The 24,183-nt window shown below is 39.1% G+C and overlaps 1 protein-coding gene across 2 annotated transcripts in view; it reads right to left on the reverse strand.

Annotated features, from left to right (window-relative positions):
- Nucleotides 1-24,183, reverse strand: part of cos (kinesin-like protein costa) — a 148,375-nt gene that overhangs the window by 77,526 nt on the left and 46,666 nt on the right. For both annotated transcript variants that reach the window (XM_076209564.1, XM_076209565.1), the window contains 4 exons: nucleotides 20,905-21,105; nucleotides 20,270-20,445; nucleotides 14,791-14,999; nucleotides 10,319-10,511 (listed from right to left, as the gene is read on the reverse strand). In XM_076209564.1, the coding sequence (XP_076065679.1) occupies nucleotides 10,319-10,511; nucleotides 14,791-14,999; nucleotides 20,270-20,445; nucleotides 20,905-21,105 (779 nt within the window). The remainder of the gene's footprint in view (nucleotides 1-10,318; nucleotides 10,512-14,790; nucleotides 15,000-20,269; nucleotides 20,446-20,904; nucleotides 21,106-24,183) is intronic.

A 24,183-nucleotide genomic window follows, 5' to 3' on the forward strand; every position in this document is an offset into this window, starting at 1 on the left:
TCTAGTCAGTCATCCACATGCTAGGCAGTCTGGAGCACATGACTGCTGATGGCCTGAAACTGGAGTGCATTTCATTTTTGGTGAACACCACATCAGGGTATATTACCCCTCCAATTGAACAAGATGAAGCACTGCACTCAATACAGCTGAGCTAGCTCATTACAGTGTTGAAAGCTGCTTTGAGCATGATAAGAATACTTGAAACAGGCTCTCTCACTGAATTAAATGAAAGTTGTGCCTCATTCTACCAAGGGCTACCTTCTGACCAACCTGGAGTTGGTGGGCTTCATTGTGCAGAACTCCATCCTGAAAATAATTATCTGGCACATTCCCAGTACTAAATCAAAATTTGCCACACTTCTTTGTTTTTATGCTCCTACTCTACCAAGTGACGAAAGAAACAAAGACGCCTTCTATGGCTGCCTCCACAAAACACTCCCATGGATCCCAGCATGCAACAAAAATTCATTCTTATGGATGATATGAATGTTAGGGTTGGACATAGATACCATCTATGGGAGGGAGTACTCAGACACCACATAATTGGATGAATTAAGTTGAAACAATGAAAATGGTCTCTGGATTCTTGGCCTATGCAGTGAACATAACCATATCCTTATTACCATGTTCCAGGTACATGACATGTACAAGACCATGTGGATGCATCCCAGGTCTCATCACTGGCACATACTAAACTACAACGTTGTGTAACAGCAGGATGCTGGTGACATGGTTATCACTCATGTGATGAGTGATGCTGAAGCATCCATGTATCATAGGCTGGTAAGATGTAAACCAAGATTAAAGATCATGCCTCCAATCTGCAAGTGATCCCTATTCCAATGCTAAATATGACATGACTCCTCTTCATAATTGTGACACCAAACTAACTCTTCAGGTTATCCTTGGCAAGTTCCCAGTCTGTTCCTCAACCTTCTCTCAGTGTTCACCACAGAATCTCTTACTATGGTGTGGAACAACATCTGTACCACCCTCCTACAAGAATCATACACAGTACTTGGAACTTCTAGTCACAAACACTGCAACTGCTTCAATAACATTGCAGAAGTGATCTCCCATCTCATGGCAAAGAATGTAGCCCATGACAAGTATCTCAATAAAAGAAGGATTCCTTTGCCTTACTACATTCCAGAGTCCCACATGAGTTGCAATACAGAAGACATGGTAACAAAATTATCAACTAGACTGCAATTCTATGAGGATACCAGAGACCTGCATAATTTTCACTTAACACTATAAGTTGTATATGGCCCAACAAAGACCTCACTCACACTTGTCCACTTAGATGATGGTTCATCTCTTCTTACAGATTGTTATATTTTGTCACTGAACTTTTTCACACTTTGAGCCATTTGTTTCGCTGCGTGTCATACTCTGTAAACTGTAGACGAAACTGTCTGGCTACGTCGTCACAGTCTGGGAATGGTCGGGGTAACAATCATGGCTCTCTATGTAAGTTGATTCCTTTCCCTTACTTATTCAATCATTATGTGGACATCATATACTATGTCTTTTATATTATGTTGTGTCTACTCATATGATTTCTATATGTTCAGTAAATGATGTGTAAGAAATATTGCATAAACTATGGCATTTTCTGACTTCACATATATTATATTATGTAAGTTACATTCTGTGACAAAGTCCTCTGTGAGGAGCAACATCCTAGCCTTCTGATAGGGAGGAGTGATATTAAACCATATCATCATCATCATTCTGTAATGTATTTTCAGGTTTATTGGTGTTCCAACTGATTAAAACTTGGGAGTAGCAGCCAAGTCTCTTATTGTTATCACAATTAAATTTAATCAACTGGACAATGGAAAAACTATTGATGTCGGCTCATCTGGATTTGGACCCAAGCTCTTCAACTGCAGCACGAGAGTGGAAGCACTGGTTTAAAACCTTCTCCAACTTCATACAAGAGTGTGGAGAAAATGCATCTGACAAACTAAGAACTCTTGTGAACTGTTAGTCATAATGTTTATGAATACATTGAGGAATGTACTAATTATGATTTGGCTTATTCTGTTTTGCAAAAATTGTATGTAAAGACTCCATGGAGGACTATGTTATAAGCATACTACTTGTCCTGCTCAAAATTCTATCTGTAATAAGTGTGGTAAGAAAGGTCATTTTGCTTGTGTGTGTGTCCAAGGTGCCTGCACTACAGGTAAGACCCCCTACAGCTACTATGTTTGACTCCTCCCAACTTCCGGTCCTTGCCACCGTCTCTGGCACCACTTTCCCTCAGAGCCTCCATCTAGTGACCACATTGACAACCATCAATGGACGAAAGTTATCGACACTTGTCGATTCCTGCAGTGATGACAGTTACATAGATGAGGAAATTGCATGGGATTTGTAACTTCTCATACATCGAACCAATAAAAATCTTGCTTTATCTCAGAAGTCATTGGACATTAACTCTCATGGTTATGTCGAAGTTGACTTAAGGGCGCGTTGCCAGGAATCATTCGAAAAAGTCTGGTACATTAGCGAATTTTCGGTAAACATTTCAAAATAATTTCTATGATGGTGGCAACACTTAAAGTTATACAACTGTATTTTGTTTCTATTTTTTTATACAGTTTAAATAGATAAAACATTGGCAACTTCTGGCAACCCCATTGTATAAAAAACATTCTGTATATTGAAAGTGTCAACATTTCTATAGCTATTTAGTTTTTTGCTACAAAACTGTGTTTATGGAGATATTTGGCAACTCCTCCCACCAGCATACCCCACAAAGACAGTGGACAGGGCATCAGTACTTTTGAAAAGGTCAAAGGTGACATCGCTCCTGGTGCTCTCACTGTACGCAACAATTTGGACTCCTCACCCTGTATTGTTGCTGTGATCATGGAAAAATTAACAAGAAACAAGAGAGTGAAGCGGCAGAATATAGAGAGGGCCCGTGAGTGCCTGAAATAGAAACAAGAAGGAAAAAGAGGAGAAAAGCAGCACAGCTGCACCCAGCACTCTGCAAGCATTTACTAGCCACGCCCACCTTACACCTCCTCCACCCATGCCACACCACTCACCCTCACCTCACACCTCATCAGCAAAGAGGAAATTGGAGATTTGCTATACATCGCAACCATCAAACAAATGGTCGTGAAAATTTAAATCCCCCGTCCTGTAAAGTTTATGTTTTTGTTCTTTCTGTTGTAATATCTTCGGTTGTTCTTTATGGATTTTTGTCATTTTTGTTTCATTTGAAAGAAAACATCATGCTCTTTATTTTCTACAGTAAAAATAAAAGACATTTTATTATTTTTTCTATTTATGAAACCTGAATTTTGCAGCATTTTTTAATTATTCAGAGAAACAAATTAATAAAAAATCAGAGGTATTAGTTTGAAAAAATGTATTCAATAAGATTTGTTCCCCAGACTCTAAGCTTTCATTTCATACCAAGCTGAATGATGTGGAAGGATTTTCCATTAAGTAATTAGAGCTTCACTAGAGCTCACTATATCTTCATTAAATATTCACTATGCCTTATATATACATGGGAGGAACACCATGAAGAATTACACACTAATGTAAGGGGTATTTATACCTATATTCATTAAACACACTTGAAAAAAAATTCACCTACTCTATAAAGCGATACAACACTCCCTTAACTCAACATCTCAATGGACAAACTTATCCTTCCACTCATCTTGCCCTGATGAAGGATTTGTGCTGTGGGGTACTGCTTGGCCAGGATTTCCAAAAACAGCACCAGCGTGTAGTCATTGAATATGGTGGACCAAAACCTATGCTCAAATTACCTGATACTGACTCATATTGTTCTCTAGTGGCAGCTGCTGTAGATGAGCCTTCTCTTTTTCAATATTTGTCACCTAACTGTAAGCCCATAGTCACTAAAATGACAGGGAATTCACTGAAATGGAAACAAACTGTCTGCTTGCTGAGGGTATTATTGAAAATAACTTATCCCCATGCAGGGCCCAAGTCGAAGTAGTGAAGAAGCCAATGAATCAACATAAGAAAAGGATGTGTGTGGATTACTCAGAAACTGTGAATCTATACACAGAGCTAGACGCTTATCCATTGCCAAGAATCAACACTATGTTGAATGAACTCTCAATTAACCTTTGACTTGAAAAGCGCATATCACCAAATTCCGCTGAAAGAATCGGGCAAGAAATACACTGATTTTGAGGCTAATGGACACCTATATCGAATTCTGTAGAGCTCCATTTGGAGTGTCAAATAAAGTAGCAGTCTTTCAACGAACTATAATCTTGTGAAAGAAAACTTACAGTGTGCATTTCTATATCTGGACAATATAACTATTACTGGCCACACTCAAGAAGAACACGATTGTAATGTACAACACTTTCTTGAAATTGTCAATAATAGAAATTTAATCCTCAATGCTTCTAAAACTATTAAGTCTGTACACTCCATTAATATCCTTGATTACTGTATAGGAAATGGGATTATAAAGCTTGATCCTGAGAGACTTCATCCACTACAGGAACTCCCACCCCCCACGAGTCGGGGATCTTTGAAGAGAGCCCTGGGTATGTTTGCTTACTATGCCAAATGGATACAAAATTTTTCAACCAAAGTAAGACCACTAGCGAGTGCAAAGAAATTCCCTTTAGATAAAGAAGCTTTACAGGCTTTCAGTCTGCTCAAGTTAGAACTTGAAAGAACAACGTTATACTCTGTGGATGAAAACTTGCCCTTTGAAGTCGAATGTGATGCTTCTGAAGTAGCTATCTCAGCTGTACTTAACCAGGGTGGGAGACCAGTGGCTTTCATGTCTAGGACTCTACAAGGAAGTGAAATACATTATCACATTGTAGAAAAGGAGGCCATGGCCATAATTGAAGCTGTCCATAAATGGAGTCACTTCCTTTCTAGACAACAGTTTGATCTTATTACTGACCAACATTCAGTAACCTTCATGTTCGATAACTGGAAATGCACAGAGATCAAGAATACCAAAATCCAGGAGTGATGGATGGAACTCGCTGCCTTCAGTTATACCGTACATTATTGCTCTGAAAAAGAAAATGTGGTTCCTGATGCCTTCTGTTGTTCTACTGTCTCTGTGTCTTCTACTCTCACTGAACAACACGAGGGTCTATGTCATCCAGGAGTGACTCGTCTTTTGCGCTTTGTGAGATCTAAGAACTTACCCTTTTCCACTGAAGATGTCAGGAAGGTTTGTGCAGAGGTAAAGCCAAAGTTCTATAGACCTCAAAAAAGAAAACTCATCAAGGCAACTCAGCCAATGGAGAGGCTAAGCATTGACTTCAAAAGGCCTCTCCCAACCGCCTCATGTAATCCCTATATACTTACTGTTGTAGATGAATACTCCCATTTTCCTTTGGCTTTTTCATGTCCCAATTCTCTTTCTCCTTAATTACTTTAATTACTGTTTCTTTAGCATTTTCTTCCATTTGTTGCTGTACTATTTCTTTGAAAGCTATTTTTTTGTTTTCTTATTCCACTTTCCATTGATTTTTTATTTCTTGGAGATGTCTCTTTTATTGTTTCTCCAGAAAAAGCAATGAATGGCTGCTGGAAGAAACTGTGTCAAGCCAACTGACAACTTCACTAGATTTAGTGATGTAGCACCCATGTATCAGTGTCTGCGTTTTGTGCTACTATTTTATATTCACTATTGCTTTTATGAGAGTAGTACATAACGTGATGGCTTCCAAGCAGCCAGCAACAACTACCACTGGTGAGATAAAGCCCAAAAGACTGAGAAAGAGTTTATTGTTGGAGAAAAAAAATTGAAATTGTTAAGCACCGTGAGGGAGGTGAAGGGGCGAACTCCATCGCCAGAATCATGCAGTTGCCCCGATCAACTGTCTCCACAATAATCAAACAAGGAGACAGTATAAAGAAAGCTGGTGAAACAGCTTCTACATTAATGGCAAAGATGCTGACAAGGAAGAGGAAATGGAGAGACTCTTAATGCTGTGGTTTGATAACCTGTCTCACTGCAGCAATTCTTTTTCTACCTCCCTTGTGACAATGAAAGCCCTCTTGATTTATAATGATCTACATAAAAAGGGATATGAAGTTAAGGATGGGTCAACTTTCAGTGCCAGTATGGGTTGGTTCAACTGTTTTAAAGCCTGAGCAGCCCTACACATCATCAAGATGACTGGTGAGACAGCAAGTTCTGACAAACCTGCCACTGCAGCATTCATACCAACACTGAAAAAACACATTGAAGATTGTGGCTACAATGCCAAACAGGTGATAAACTATGATGAGACAGGCCTGTATTGGAAGAAAATGTCATCCAGAACCTTTACTGCTAAGGAGGAGAAAACTATTCCAGAATTGAAAGCATCCAAAGACAGATTAATCCTGGTGCTGGGTGGTAATGCAGTTGGGGACCTGAAGTTGAAGTCTTTACTGATCTACTGCTGTGAAAACCCAAGGGTACTTCAGGGCTATGCAAAAGAATATCTCTCAGTAACATATAGATCCAACAAGAAGGCCTGGATGACGTCTTCTATGAACCAGCATTATGTTGCAAATTATTCCCCTACACTACGTGACTATGCTGCCAAAGAAAACATTGCCAACCATTTCTTTCTGCTGGTTGATAATGCCCCATGCCACACAACAACCATGGAAGATTGGGCAGACAACATAGAGGTGATGTTTCTACCCAAAAACACAACAGCACTTGTCCAAAGCCCATAGGCCAAGGTGTGATTGCCACTTTCAAGGCATATTACCAGCACCACACAATGAGTCAGCTGATTAACATGACTGACAGCCCAGATAAGCCCACAGTCAAGCAGTTCTGGGCCAATTATAATAACAAGAAGGCCAGTGACAATACAAATACAACATGGAAGGTCACAGAAAAAACAATGAATGGCTGCTGGAAGAAAATCCGTCAAGCCAGCTGATGACTTCATTGGATTTAGTGATATGGCACCCATTAGTAAGGACATTGCCAGGCTCTCGCATATGGCTGGCTACAAGGAGGTAGATGAAGATGATGTGAATGAATTGCTACAGTCCCATGATAAGCCACTCAGTAATGAAGATCTGATGGAGTTGGAACATGAATGAGCTCTCCATGGCAATGATGATGACGAGGATGATGCGCCTCAGTGAACATCAAAATGCTTCATGAGGTGTTCTTTGGCTTAGATGCAATCATCAACAAAATAAAGGAAAGGGACCCAAACCCAGCATGATGTGGAACAGTTGCCTATAATGTGGAGCAAGCCTTCAAGGTCTTGAAGAAGTTGAAGAGTATATTTAGGTCAGATGGTGAAAGTGACGAAAGGCCATGATACATACATACATATATATACCAAGGCTTTTTCCCCCTTCCAAGGGAGGTAGCCAAAAAGGGAAAGGCATAAAAACACTCCCACCCATTTCATCCCCAAATACACTCCACACCCCTCCCACCCTCCCTCTCATCTGAGCACCTCCTGGATGACGGGTCATCCCTGCACCCTGCCCACCGCCCTGGGTCAGAAGCAGTGTCGCAAGACACAGCACATCCACAGCAAGGCCGCTTCATTTAATCGGCGACCCCCCCTCTCCGTCCCCCCTTGCATATAAGGAGAGGACGGGGAGAAATCCCTTCAGGCTGCGTCAAAATTTACTCACACATACTACCCCACCCCCCCGCCCATTCCTCCTCATGCAATCACAACATCATCCATATACAACCATTCTCCACTCACCTCTGCCTTCCGTCCTCTCCCTTCCTTCCTCAACAGACATTCCCCTCTTCCCCAAAGCCCCCTTCACCCCATCCATCCACCTCATCCTAGGACGTCCCCTCATGTTCACTCCCTCCACATCTGCCTTCCATACCTCTTTTACTAGTCTTTCTTCACTCATTCTTTCCATGTGTCCAAACCATCCTAATATTCTTTCATCAACCCTATCTCCCAAATCCTTTTTCACCCCTGTTCTCCTCCTCACCTCCTCATTTCTCACTCTATCCAGCCTAGTAACCCCCACCATACTTCTCAGACACCTCATCTCAAACACATTCAAACTCCCTCTCTCTTCTTCTCTTATGTTCCACGTTTCTGCCCCATACAGTGCTGTTGGCACAATCACTCCTTCATACAGTCTCCTCTTCGCATCCATTCCCAAATGTCTATTCCTCATTACACTCTTTAATCCACCAAGGCATTTACTCGCTTCTCTCAATCTACATTCTACCTCCACCTTCACTCCACCTTTTCCTGCTACACTTGCACCCAAGTATCTAAAACTATCCACTTCCTCCAGTCGCTCTCCCTTAATGTTCACTTCCAGTCTACTGCCACTTTCAACCCTTGTACATCTCATCACCTTACTTTTACCCACATTTATCTTTAGCTTTCTTCTATCACATACTCTCCCAAACTCTGCCACCAGCTTCCTCAATCCCTCCTCTGACCCTGCCACAAGCGCAGTGTTGTCCGCAAACAACAGCTGGCTCACCTCCCACTTTTCTCCATTTTCTTTAACCATCTCCAATCCCTGACCCACTACCCTAGCATTCACCTCTCGCACCACCCCATCCATGTATAAGTTGAACAGCCAGGGCGACATAACGCATCCTTGACGAAGTCCCACCTTTACTTCAAACCACTCACTCTCTCCATTTCTAATCCTGACACAAGCTCTACTACTCTCATAAAAACTCTTGACAGCTCCCAGAAGCTTTCCTCCTATCCCACAGTGCCTTTCTGTCTACCCTATCATAAGCCTTTTCCAGATCCATAAAAGCCCAAAAAACATCCTTCCCCTTTCCTATAGCTTTCTCACATATCTGTCTTACCACAAAGATCTGATCTACACAACCTCTACCTGTCCTAAATCCACACTGTTCCTCACCAATTACTCCTTCTGTTCCTCTCCTAATCCTCTCAATTAAGATCCTCCCATAAGCCTTCCCTACTACACTTAACAGGCTAATACCTCTGAAACTACTACATTCACACTTGTCCCCTTTTCCCTTGTAAAGAGGAACTATACAGGCACTTCTCCAGTCCTCCGGTACTCTACCCTCTCTCCAGCAAACATTAAATAACCTCACCAACCAGTCCACCATCACTGAACCTCCCTTTTTCAGACATTCTGCATGGCATCCATCCAGACCAGGTGCCTTACCTGCTTTCATCATCTTTACAACTGCCTTCACCTCATCCTTCCTTACTTCTCCTCCATTCTCCTCACTCATTACAAATGGTTGGAAAGTGTTTGGTAAGTATAATAAAATCCTGAGAGGCTCTCTACCTTTATGTTTGAAACGTAGAGTTTACAATCAATGCATTCTGCCAGCAATAATCTACGGGTGTGAGACTTGGAAATTAACGAAGGCAATGGAAACAAAACTAAGGACTGGACAGAGGAGAATGGAGAGATCAATGGTGGGAATAACACTGAATGACCGAAAGAGAGCAAGTTGGGTGAGAAAGAAGACTAGAATGAAAGATATTGTACATACATATACCAAGGCTTTTTCCCCCTCACAAGGGAGGTAGCCAAAAAGGGAAAGGCATAAAATCATTTCCACCCATTCCATCCCTGAATACACTCCACACCCCTCCACCCTCCCTCTTATCTGAGCACCTCCTGGATGACGGGTCATCCCTGCACCTTGTCCACTGTCCTGGGTCAGAAACAGTGTCGCAAGACATAGCACATCCACAGCAAGGCCGCTTCATTAAATCGGCGACCCCCCCTCTCTGTCCCCCCATTGTGGAGGCTGTAAAAGAGAGGGAGTTGAATTGGGCAGGTAAGTTAGTGCGAACAACTGATGTGTGTGTTACTGAGTGGATGCCGCGAGATAGAAAGCATGGAAGAGGGAGACCAGACGGAAGGTTGAGAGATGAGATTGAGAAGTTTGCAGGAGTGATATGGCAAATGATGGCACGGTCGTGTGAATCATGGAATGCTATGAAGGAGGCCTTTGTTCAGCAGTGGACTCAGGATGGCTGATTTGATTGATTGATTGATTGAAAACTTAAGTTTGCTATCCAATCATTCATTATTTAATCTGGTTTTCTGAAACATAACCCAATCATGTAGTGGGGGAAACCTGTACTCACATTATAAAATATAAGATAACTGCTGATTTATGCATCTTCTTACACTCTGAGTAATAATAAACAGAGAAAATGTGATCAAAACCAATTCATAGGATTCGGAGGTCACTCACCAGGACAACAACACCAGCATCCTCATACCCATTTGCGCCTCATGACGCCTACACAGGTGTCCTCATATGGAAGAGATTAATAGTAAGAAGAAGAAGAAAAAAACAAAAAAAACTCACTGTTCTTCAGTTTCTTGAACCAATTCATCCGTCAATGTCTTGAATTTTTCCTGTAGCTCAGCAAGGTGATCATAAAATTCTTCCCCAAAGGACATGTCACTTTCATCTTCATCAGATGATTCAGTCAAAGTAGATGAAGATGAACAACTTCCTGATGTTCGGGTTACATTGGCTTCAGGTTCACTTAACTCCTCTGAAAACAATAGAACCTATGGATGTAGTAATTAAAAAAAAGGTGGGATAAAAATACTTTTTAATTTATAGCTAGTTTCAGGTTGTCTTCTATCTTGCATCTCTATGTACACACCCTCTTCATGTATGAAGACACTATATGCTCCCTCATCATGGTATAAAAACACAAGTATTCAATCATAAGAGTTATGCTATTAAGTATAATAGAATTGTGCCTGCCCATGGAGACACTTGCTGCAATAACAGTTCGTCACATTTTGCTGCACAAACACAACTCAACATCCCCACCTCCACTCAGAGATGTTGCCTTAAGGGGTCAGTGCCTTGTATCTAGAACAAGCCCAACTTTCTTCCAATCCATTTTCACTTTTTTTTTTATTTTTTATTCAAAGAACATTTCCTCCAGCTGGTGACACCGAAACAAACCTAGGCCCTTATATATGCCCAGCTTTTACAAGGCCCAATAATTACACACACATCAATTTAATGCTACACATGTAAATTCTGGAAACACTTGACACATATCCTCCTCTGTAACACCAACTAATACACAAGTAGCTGGAATTGCCTCCAACACATGCCAAAACCAAACCCCAAAAAATACTCAAGCACAAAATAAATACACCTTAAACATGATTAAATTTAATGACTGATTTGGTTTCAAGTGTAACCACTTTGAAAATTAAGTGTCTAACTCTACCTGAATAAGTTTTTTAGTTTTTTCAAGAGTCTAATAGCTAAATAAATTACACAAAAACTTTTTTTTTTTTTTTTGCAATTTGAAATTATTGACCCTATACCCGAAACGTCATTTGCTTTGGCCATTTTACCTGTCTGTGGTGCCATCTACTCTGCAGTGATGTCATAAGTTGTGTTCATTCTTCATGCATTGTCTTTGTGTTTAATGAATGGTGATTATGTCAAGTGCCACTTGATATTTAATATCAAATTTAATGCTAGGGTAGGAAATGAACCAATAAATGGGGTGATTGGGAAATGTGGAGTTCCAGGAAAGAATCGTAAAGGAGAGTTGATGGTGGAGATGTGTCTAGAAAGAGAGTTGATGATAGCAAATACAGTGTTAAGGAAGAAAGTCAAGCATAATTACACATGGGAGCGGGTGGTGGATGGAAAGGTGGTAGATAGAGCATTAATGGACTATGTAGTGGCAGATAGGAGTATAATAGGAAGAGTTAAGGATGTACATGTTCTAAGGGGAGAGAGTGGGGGAATATCTGATCATTTTTTGGTGAAAGGTAAGCTGAGAGCAAAGGATAGATGGAGAAAGAGGAAAAGGACAAAAGGTAGGGAGGTGCTTAGAGTAAACTGCTTAAATGAGAAGGAAAAGGAGGAGTACAAGAAGAAGCTGAAGGAGGAGTGGGAGGGAGTAAAGGGTAGAGTAGAGCTAGGAGTGGAGAAAGAATGGGAATGGTTCAAGGTGGGAGTCACAAGGTGTGCAAAGATGGTGTGTGGAACAAGGAGGATGGGAGGAAATAGAAGGAAGGGTAGTGAGTGGTGGGATGAGGAAACAAAGAAGGTTGTAGAAGAGAAGAAGCGAGCTTTCACAGATTGGTTACAAAATAGGATGAGGGAATCATATGAGAGGTACAAAGAAAAGAGAAAAGAAGTAAAGCATAAGATAAAGGAGGCAAAGAGGAGAGCAGATGTGAAATGGGGTAAGAGTATGACAGAAAATTTTGAAAGTAATAAAAAGATGTTTTGGAAAGAAATTAAGAGAGGAAGAGGAGGTGAATTAAGAAGAGAAGAAAAGGTTAAATAGTGGATGGAGAGATGATAATGGAAGAGAAGGCAGTAAGAGGAAGATGGGCAGAGTATTTTAGGGAGGTGCTAAATGTGAAGGAGGATAGGAAGGGAAAGGTAGTTGCAGTGGGAAGTGCTAAGAAAATGACTGTGATGAGTGAGGAAAATGGAGGAGAAATAAGGAAGGATGAAGTGAAGGCAGTTGTTAAGATGATGAGAGCAGGTAAGGCACCTGGTCTAGATGGATATTATGTAGAATGTCTGAAAAAAGGAGGTTCAGTGATGGTGGACTGGTTAGTGAGGTTATCTAATGTTTGTTTAAGACAGGGTACAGTGCCGGAGGACTGGAGGAGTGCCTGTACAGTTCCACTTTACAAGGGAAAAGGGGACAAGTGTGGGTGTAGTAGTTTCAGAGAGATTAGCTTATCAAATGTAGTTGGGAAGGCTTATGGGTCTTGATTGAAAGGATTAGGAGAGGAACAGTGTGGGTTCAGGACAGGTAGAGGTTGCGTAGATCAGATTTTTGTGGTAAGACAGATATCTGAGAAAGCTATAGGATAAGGTAAGGATATTTTTTTGGCTTTTATGAATCTGGAAAAGACTTATGACAGGGTAGACAGGAAGGCACTGTGGGAGGTATTGAATATATATTGTATAGGAGGAAAGCTTACAAGAGCTTGTATTAGGATTAGATATGGAGAGAGTGAGTGGTTCGAGGTAAAGGTAGGACTTTGTCAGGGATGTGTTATGTCACCTTGGCTGTTCAATTTATACATGGATGGGGTGGTGCAAGAGGTAAATGCAAGGGTAGAGGGTCAGGGGTTGGAGATGGTTAAAGAAAATGGAGAAAAGTGGGAGATAAGCCAGCTGTTGTTTGCAGACGACACTGCGTTTATAGCAGAATCAGAGGAGGGATTGAAGAAGTTAGTGACAGAGTTTGGGAAAGTGTGTGAAAGAAGAAAGTTGAAGATAGATGTGGGTAAAAGTAAGGTAATGAGATGTACATGTCCCTGCATCCCCACTGCTTCTGACCCAGGGCAGTGGGGATGCAGGGATGACTTGTTATCCAGGAGGAGCCAAGAAAAGAGGGAGGGATGGTGAATGGCAGTGGAATATATGGGGATGATATGGGTGGGAGTGGATTTATGCCTTTGACTTTTGTTACCTCACTTGTAAGGGGGAAAAAGCCCTTGGTATATGTATGTATGTCAGTTCTGGGTCAAAATCCAGGATGCAAACTATATATGCTATCATCCAATACAGGGGCAACAATGGTAGTTGAAGGGATATACTGTATATGTTTAAGATACTGTAGTTTGTTTTTATATTTGTGATGGAAAGGAGGGGAGGGTGCTGGAGGATGGGAGGAGTACTTGTATAGTTCCAATTTACAAAGAAAATGGGACAAATGCAAATGTAGTATTTTTAGTGGAATCAGTTTGTTGAGCATATCTGGAAATGCATATAGGAGGGTTTTAATTGAGAGGATCAGGAGAGGAACAGAAGGAAATTGGTGAGGAGCAGCATGGATTTAGGAAAAATAGAGGATGCATGGATAAATTTTTTGTAGTAAGGCAAGATTTGCAAGAAATGTTTGGCAAAGGGTAAAGATGTTTTTTAACCTTTATCAGGGTTATTTGAGGTATCAGTTTTGTTTCTTGTATGAGTGCGTGTATGCTGTGTTCATATAGGAAGTGGAGTAGTTTTGGGTGTTTAATAGTGAGTCCATTTATGTTTATTTGTAGTATGTTTAGGGTGCATTTATCTATTCACCTATAATCTTAAGGGAAGGGGAGCTACGCTCATGGTGGCCCATCTCTGTATCTTGCCATATCTAATTTGCTCTTAAAATCTTGCATTATTCTTGCCCACATTATTGTTTTGTCTAGAATGTTCCATGCATTCACCACTCTGTGGGGAAAGCTGTTTTTTCAGGTCTCTTCTATAATTTACCTTTTTGAGTTTCTTTCCATGTCCTCTTGTGTTTCTCTTATCCCAGTATGGTATGTCATCTCTATCAAGGATTTTCACATCTCTCATAATTCTGGAGATGGTCAACAAGTCATCTCTTTCACTTCTTTGTTCCAGAGTCAGCAGTTCTAATTTGACAATCTTTCTTCATATGACAATTTTGATAGTGTTGGGCCTTCTACTTGCTCTCTGGATTCTTTCAATCTTCCTTATATTCTTTTTAGTACTGGGTGACCATAGCGTTGCTGTGTACTCTAATTTAGGCCTTATCAGTGTGACTGGTATTTTCTTTAACATTTCTTCATCCAAGTAAGTAAAAGCCACTTTTATTGATCTTAACAAGTTATAACGTTCATCTACAATTTTGTTTATATGTTTGTCAGGGGACATATCTTTAGTGTTGAGAAGGTTGTGGGTGAGAAGGTTGTCTTGTGTTGGTTACAGCTCCAGTTTTGGTTTGTGAATCAAACCAATATTGGTTAACAAAATCAGTAGATCCATGAAAAGAAATGAGGAAAAGAAAAGAAAGAAAAAAATTCTACACTTACCAATAACTTCTAGAATTCTATTTGGCTTATTTGGATCTTTAAAACCTAAATCACTTCCAATACAATCATCAGCTTCAGCTTTCATACACAACCATGATTGTATGCGTGACTTTTCAGTAACAGGAATCTGTTCACACGCAAGCATTTCAGAAAGCAGGTCTTCTGCACTAGAAGCAAGAATCTGCCACTGTGATGCAGCAAATTGCAACCTGAAAGAAGATATCAAATATAAATCCATAAATTACAAATAAATCCAAATCTTTCCTAAAAAAAACTTTTGTTCTTCTTGACTCATAAGATGTATGTGTTTTACTTTGATCCCTTCAAAATAGAGGCATACTTTATAAATCTTATACTAGCAAATGTTTATTTTTAATTTTACAGCAGAAAGAAATAAAGGGCAAAATTTCTTCAAGATACCATTCTACACTTGAACAAAACAGTCATCCTAAGTTAGCAACAACAAAATCAAGAGAAAGACAGTTGATAATTTTTGTGTGTATATCTATATTACAAAGGATTACAAAGGCAAAGCATGCCGACAGGAGACCTTTTGATCCATATCTAGGTCGGATGTAAAAAAAAAAAAAAAATCATATTAATAATAAAGTAAAACTATAACAATGTAAATAACAATTAAAATACATAAATAAATGCATTGGTATAGTTGAATAACAAACAAACAGGTAAATAGTAAATGATAATAAATTGACATATAACTAATAATAAATGAAAATCAGACAGACAAATTATAACAAAATAAAAACAAATAATATAAGATAAATTATAATCATTACAGCATCTTACTTAGGTATTTATCTAAATGATTCTTAACCCCTTCCATACGGTGCCGCACACGTAGGCGTCATGGGGAGCGAGTGTATTCGCGAGGCTGCCATATCGGCATCTTGATTATATATATTGTAGTCGCCCCTCCATAATGACATTCTTTCTAATTCTTTTGTAATCGCATTTTCTATGGTTATCAGAATTCACGGGTGAAGAGAGAACGATCAATATAAGCGGTGACTATATTTTATGATGCGAGTATTATTACGACACGTCGTACGGCTGGCATTGGCTGCTGCCACCGAGATCTAAGTCCATGACGCCTACGTGTGCGGCACCGTATGGAAGGGGTTAAAGCTTCGAACTGAACTACATTGCACTACCTGTGCAGGAAGTTTATTCCATTCATTAACTACACGGTTGGCAAAGTTGTTTCTACCTACTTCCAAATTGAATCTATTTCCGGACAGTTTGAGACCATTGTTTCTTGTCTGATTCTCATTCAATGTGAAAATTTGGTCACTTTTGATGTTGTCAATTCCCTTTAAAATCTTAAAGACCTGTATCAAGTCACCTCTGAGTCTACGCTTTTTTAGGGAAAACAGATTCATGTGCTTAAGTCGATTTTCGTATGATTTATTTTTGATATTTGGAATCAGTTTTGTGGCTCGCCGTTGTACTTTTTCCAGTCTGTCAATGTCTTTAATGAGATTCGGTGACCATACGGAAACAGCATATTCCAAATGTGGACGAACTAACGATTTATATAGCTTGTTAATGAGTGATGGACTTTTGAAATCAAAAGATCGCGCAATCAATCCCAGAATCTTATTTGCTTTCTCAGAGGCTGAAATACACTGCTTGGATGATTTGAGGTCGTTACTGATAATTACGCCGAGATCTTTTTCACTATCCACTTTTGTTAACGAATTTCCAAATAACTTGTAATCGTACTTACTGTTATTTTTACCTATGTGCATTACCTTGCATTTACTTGTGTTAAATTTCATTAGCCACTTTTCAGACCATTGCTGTAATTGATCTAAATCTTCTTGAATATCTAATTGGTTTGAGTGATCATTTGCCACTCCGCACAGTTTTGTATCATCAGCAAATTTGGAAACAGTAGATTTTAGTCCATGGTCTATATCATTTATATATACTATGAATAGAAGTGGCCCAAGAACGGAACCCTGAGGAACTCCACTTGCAACACTTTTCCATCCAGAAGTTTTTCCATTTAAAACAACTCTCTGTTTTCGACCTTTCAACCAATTACTAGTCCAACCTAATAGGCTACCACTTATTCCATGCAAAGCTAATTTAGTAAGTAGTCTTTCGTGTGGGACGGTATCAAAAGCTTTTGCAAAGTCTAGATATATTAAATCTATATTGTTTCTTTTGTCATAATTCGAGACAACTGTGTTGTAGAATTCGAGTAAGTTAGTCACGCAAGAACGTTTCCGTCTGAAACCATGTTGGCTATCATTTATCAAACGGTTACTTTCTAAATGATATTCGATAGCATCTCTGATGATAGTTTCCATTATTTTTCCTACGATCGAAGTCAAACTAATAGGCCTATAGTTATTTGGTTTCTTTTTGTCACCTTTTTTGAATATGGGAGTAACGTTAGCTAGCTTCCATTCTCTTGGGACATCTCCGGATATGATGGATTTCTTGAAAATAATTTCTAATGGAACAACAATCTCATTTTTCATTTCCTTTAAGATTCTTGGATGCCAACCGTCAGGCCCTGGTGTTTTATTAACTTTGAGTTTGTCTATACACCTTTTAATTGTTTCTTTTGTTATATTTACCGTAGTGAGTAAGTTTACCCCAGACTTTTCACAGGTTTCAGTTTGGAATTCACTTTGAGGTGTTTCGTTTACGAATACCGAGCTAAAATAATTGTTTAAGAGATTACACATTCCTTCATTTGAATATTCAAGTTGACCGTCAGCAGATAATAGTGGACCAATGTGATTCCTAACAACCTTTTTATCTCTAATGTAACTATAGAATTCTTTGGGATTCTCTTTGGATTTCTCAGCGATGTTCATTTCGTATTGTCGTTTTCTTTTTCTTATTGTCTTTTTTAAATCTCTCTGTATTGATACATAACTTTCATAGTCATTTGATGCACCCGAGCACTTATATTTCTTATAAGCCTGTCTCTTTTTAGCAATACTTTTTTCAGTTTCTTTGTCGAGCCACTTGGGGCGAGCCTGATTTGGGGGACGTCTGTCCTTAAAAGGAATGTAAGTTTGAATCATCTTAGTGAGCGTATTTTGAAATATTTCCCACATCTGATCTACAGGCCTTTCGTTTAATTTTTCCTCCCAATCTGTAAGCTGAAGCTCCTGACGTAGTTCTATGAACTGAGCTTTACTGAAATCGGGTATTTTAGAAGCACAAGTATCTATTCTAAAATTGTTTAGGAGTTTGAATCTGACTAAGTTGTGATCGCTATTTGCAACAGATTCACCGACTTCTACATCAGTTGCCATGCTTTCGCGGCTAGTGATCAATAAATCGAGTAAGTTTCCATATCTTGTGGGCTCTTTTACATGCTGAATTAAGTAATTGTCACCAAGAAAATCAATCAAGCGACTACCTATATGGCCATGTTCAAGGGTCATCCAATCAATGTCAGTAAAATTGAAATCACCCATTATCAATAAATCCCGGTTGCAGAAACTAGACAGTTCTTGAAATAACAGTTTGTCGTCTACTAATGATAATGTCTTTGGCCTATATATTACACCTATATTCATTTTTTGTCCATTTGTTTGGGTTAACTCAACCCACAAACTGTCATATGCATCCTGTTTCACTTTCTCTAAAACACAAGCATGAACATTGTTTTTAACGTACAATAGAACACCCCCACCTTTCTTGTGGTTTCTATCCTGATGAAAGTGTTTAAATCCCGCAATATTAAATTCAGCTTCGAACTCTGTACCATTCAACCATGTCTCAGTTATTCCTATCATATCGAGATTTTCGCTTTTGACATACGCCTGTATTTCTTGAAATTTGTTCCTAATACTACGAGCATTAAAGTACATAGTCGCCCTGGCTATTCAACTTATACATGGATGGGGTACTGCGAGAGGTAAATGCAAGGGTAGTGGGTAAGGGATTGGAGATGGTTAAAGAAACTGGAGAAAAGTGGGAGGTGAGCCAGCTGTTGTTTGCTGACGACACTGCGCTTGTGGTAGGATTGGAGGAGGGATTGAGGAAGTTGGTGACAGAATTTGGGAGAGTGTGTGATAGAAGAAAGCTGAAGATAAATGTGGGTAAAAGTAAGGTGATGAGATGTACAAGGGGTGAAAGTGGCAGTAGTCTGGAAGTGAGCATTAAGGGAGAGCGACTGGAAGAAGTGAATAGTTTTAGATACTTGGGTGCAAATGTGGCAGGAAAAGGTGGAGTGAAGGTGGAGGTAGAATGTAGATTGAGAGAAGTGAGTAAATGCCTTGGTGGATTAAAGAGTGTAATGAGGAATAGACATTTGGGAATGGATGCTAAGAGGAGACTATATGAAGGAGTGATTGTGCCAACAGCACTGTATGGGGCAGAAACATGGAACATAAGAGAGGAAGAGAGAAGGAGTTTGAATGTGTTTGAGACGAGGTGTCTGAGAAGTATGATGGGGGTTACTAGGCTGGATAGCTGGATAGAGTGAGAAATGAGGAGGTGAGGAGGAGAACAGGGGTGGAAAGGGAGTTGGGAGATAGGGTTGATGAAAGAGTATTAGGATGGTTTGGACACATGGAAAGAATGAGTGAAGAAAGACTAGTAAAAGAGGTATGGAAGGCAGATGTGGAGGGAGTGAACATGAGGGGACGTCCTAGGATGAGGTGGATGGATGGGGTGAAGGGGGCTTTGGGGAAGAGGGGAATGTCTGTTGAGGAAGGACGGGAGAGGACAGAAGACAGGGGTGAATGGAGAATGGTTGTATATGGATGATGTTGTGATTGCATGAGGTGGAATGGGCGAGGGATGGGGGGTGAGGTAGTATGTGTGAGCAAATTTTGACGCAGCCCGAAGGGATTTCTCCCCATCTTCTCCTTTATCCATGGGGGGACGGAGAGGGGGGGGGTCGCCGATTTAATGAAGCGGCCTTGCTGTGGATGTGCTGTGTCTTACGACACTGCTTCTGACCCAGGGCAGTGGACAAGGTGCAGGGATGACCCATCATCCAGGAGGTGCTAGGATGAGAGGGAGGGTGGAAGGGTGTGCAGTGTATTCAGGGATGGAATGGCTGGGAATGATTTTATGCCTTTTCCTTTTTGGCTACCTCCCTTGTACGGGGGAAAAAGCCTTGGTATATGTATATATGTATGTATGTATGTATATATATGTATGTATGTATATATGTATGTATTATATATGTATGTATATATATACACATACATACATACATATTTATATATATATATATATATACATATATATATATATATATATATATATATATATATATATAATACATCATTTACCCAACTACATGTATAATTTTTAGAGCTGGATGCATTCCTCAGTGTGTCCCTAGGTGCGTTCCTCAGTGTCCTGACTTTATATGTGTCAGCCAAGGCATCGAGGAATGCAACTAGGGATGCACTGAGGAATGCACCCAGCTCTGATAATTTCTACAAATATCATGTACTACTAATCTCAGACTTACTTGAAGAAATCATCATTATCCAGAGAAACACTGCCTTCCTCAGCTGTATTAACAGCATTTTCATTAGTGGTCTGTGGTTGCTGCACTGTAGGTGCTGACTGCGGGATAGTGACAATGGAATGCTGGAGTACACTTTGGTTAAATGTATTGGTTGAGACTCTACTACTTGATTGTTGCTGAAAAAAGAAGAAAAAACATAAATCAGGTGCCTTGTCTGAAACTGTCTTTATCAAAATGCATTTAGCAAAAACTGTAGTAATACTCGAAACAATAAGTGTTGCCTTTGAGTTTCACTGACTAGATGCCATCCCTCCTTTCTCTAAAGCCAGGTCCACACTTGTTTCATTTCCATGTATCGTATCATCTTTGCATACCACCTAGTGATATGATATGGTGCAACGCAGTGTTCCCACTTGTTGTGTATCCGTATACAGCAGGCAGATATGCAACAAGTGGGTACAATACCCTGTTGCATCTATCTTGCAAAACTACATATTTGGTTCCTTTTATTAGCTGAGCAGTTATAATGATATACCCAGTATATAAAAAACTATCTAGGACACAAAATACTCAATTCCCAAGTTTTCAGAATGCAAAATCAATCTTTTAATTGGACAAATTTGTCTACAACTTACCCTGTATGTAGTGGAGGCAGACTGTGGGGTGGATCCTGACACTCTTGCACTGTTTTGGATAGCTATATTAGGTGCAGGGCAATTGACTATGTATCGAGCTAAAGTTCCATATTTAAGAGTGTTGAATGTTGCATCAAATTCACTTGCAGCGGGAGATACACAGCATACTATTAATGTTAGACTGTTACCACCAAATGCATCCTGTAATAAATATTAATTTCAAAGATTTAATACAAATATTATATTCTATCCCCGTCTTCTTTTCTGCATGGGTGTGTGTGTGTGTGTGGAGGAGGGGTCCCTGATTTGGTGAAGTGGCCTTGCTGTGGATGTGCTGTGTCTTGTGGTACTGCTTCTGACAAAGGGTGGTAGGCAAGATGCAGGGATGGCCCGTCATCCAGGAGGTGCCAAGATAAGAGGGAGGGAAGAGAATGGAAGGGAGTGGAGTATGTTAGGAATGGAATGTGCAGGAGTGGTTTTTATGCCTTTGTTTTTGGCTACCTCCCTTATATGGGGGAAAAAGACTTTGGTATATGTATGTATCCAACTTCCATGCATCACGGAGATATCTACTTAAACAAAACAATTTTGAACTTTGCACTGATAACTACTATATACTTCATGAAGTACTCATGAAATTGTCTTTCTCATGATGCTTCAAACAAAACTGTTGAAATAGATAGGCAACACCTGACAAGTTAGTCAGGTAAAGCATCAATTGAAGACAAAGTTTTTATTGCTATGCTTTATGCATATGAGCTTTATGAAGTACATACATAAAGGGACCTAGGAGTAATCATCTCAAGTGACTTGACATCAGATAAACATGTCAATAAATTATTCAGAGAAACTTATAACTTATTGAAATCAATGAAAATGGCCTTTGACTACATGAGGAAATAGTAAAAAAAAATAATTGTTACAATGATAAGACCTAAACTAGAATATGCTGCAACACTGTGGGCACCTAGCGCAAAGAAAAACATAAGAAAATTAGAAATAATCCAAAGAGCAGCGACAAAAGTGGCACCAACACTGTCAAATCTGACATATGAACAAAGATTGGAGAAATTATATCTGTCAACACTGGAACAGAGAAGAGAAAGAGGTGATTTGTTGACCATTTTCAAAATTATGAAAGGGATGGAAATTCTCGACAGAGACGACTTATTAAAGTGGGACAGAAGAGAAATAAGAGAACACGAAAAGACACTAAAGAAAGACAGTTACAGAAGAGACTTGAGAAGAAAAAAAAAAATCCCACACAGAGTAATTAAAATGTGGAACAAACTGAATGGAGAAACAGTGAATGCCAGAACTATACACAATTTTAAGAATAAACTGGATGTGGAGAGATACGAAAACGGGTCACTACAAGCATAGCTCTCATCCCGTAAAATACAACTATGTACAACTAGGTAAATACATACATACAAAACAATAGTGTGTGCAAAAACCATACACGAATTTATGAGCAAACTAGACATTGCGAGATATAAAGATGGGACACCATGAGCATAGCTCCCCTTCCTGTAAGATACAACCAGGTAAATACATGCAAGAACCGAGCTATCAACAGCTGTCACCTAGACTTCCGTAGGCTGCCAAATAAGATGAAAATTCTCAACAGTGCATGGAAAGAAAGAATCCTGGGTTGTATTGTGTAGGAGGGGGAGCACTTCTGGTTGCCCAAAATTATCTTTGTGCAGTGTTAAACGTGTGTATTGTGAGAAAATGCAAGGGAACCAAGGCAGATCAGGAGAAAACAGCAACAAGTTTGATTAGAATATCAACATAAACACTGAGCTCTCTAGAGGTGTCATACCAAAATTAAATGTAAATAAAGGCTTTGAAACCCCAAGAGGGATTGGTAGATTGTACAGCGATGACCTATTTTCTGGCTTTGGTAAGTATGAAAAAAGAAATTTGAGTCAAATCATAGACATGTAAGAGAGATGAATTTCAATAGAAACTTGTGGGATTGAGAATTCATGGAATTAAGGAAAGAGATTGTGATTTTCAGGAAAGATTATTTTGAAATAGAGAGGTATATGAACTAAAGAATAATTCCGAAATGAATAACAAGTTACAAACTAAAGATAATAATTCGGAAATAAATAACAAATTACTTGAATTAAAACAGAACTAATTGAAGTTAAATGTGAAAATGAAAAGATGAAAAACAATAGTGAGAGGTAAATCACAAAATACAGGCAATGTCTGAAAGAACTGAAGAAAACTTAGGGAAAATTTGCAGAGATTAAGAAATGGAATGATCAATTACAGCAATGGTCTGAAAAGTGGCTAATGAAATTTAACACAAGTAAATGCAAGGTAATGCACATAGGTAAAAATAACAGTAAGTACGATTACAAGTTATTTGGAAATTCGTTAACAAAAGTGGATAGTGAAAAAGATCTCGGCGTAATTATCAGTAACGACCTCAAATCATCCAAGCAGTGTATTTCAGCCTCTGAGAAAGCAAATAAGATTCTGGGATTGATTGCGCGATCTTTTGATTTCAAAAGTCCATCACTCATTAACAAGCTATATAAATCGTTAGTTCGTCCACATTTGGAATATGCTGTTTCCGTATGGTCACCGAATCTCATTAAAGACATTGACAGACTGGAAAAGGTACAACGGCGAGCCACAAAACTGATTCCAAATATCAAAAATAAATCATACGAAAATCGACTTAAGCACATGAATCTGTTTTCCCTAAAAAAGCGTAGACTCAGAGGTGACTTGATACAGGTCTTTAAGATTTTAAAGGGAATTGACAACATCAAAAGTGACAAAATTTTCACATTGAATGAGAATCAGACAAGAAACAATGGTCTCAAACTGTCCGGAAATAGATTCAATTTGGAAGTAGGTAGAAACAACTTTGCCAACCGTGTAGTTAATGAATGGAATAAACTTCCTGCAGAGGTAGTGCAATGTAGTTCAGTTCGAAGCTTTAAGAATCATTTAGATAAATACCTAAGTAAGATGCTGTAATTATTATAATTTATGTTATATTATTTGTTTTTGTTTTGTTATAATTTGTCTGTCTGATTTTCATTTATTATTAGTTATATGTCAATTTATTATCATTTACTATTTACCTGTTTGTTTGTTTTTCAACTATACCAATGCATTTATTTATGTATTTTAATTGTTATTTACATTGTTATAGTTTTAATTTATTATTAATATGATTTTTTTTTTTTTTTTTTTTTTTTTTTTTTTGGCATCCGACCTAGATATGGATCAAAAGGTCTCCTGTCGGCATGC

Source organism: Oratosquilla oratoria, chromosome 26 (assembly GCF_046742065.1).
Source record: "Oratosquilla oratoria isolate Oo_2021 chromosome 26, ASM4674206v1, whole genome shotgun sequence".
Taxonomy (NCBI): domain Eukaryota; kingdom Metazoa; phylum Arthropoda; class Malacostraca; order Stomatopoda; family Squillidae; genus Oratosquilla; species Oratosquilla oratoria.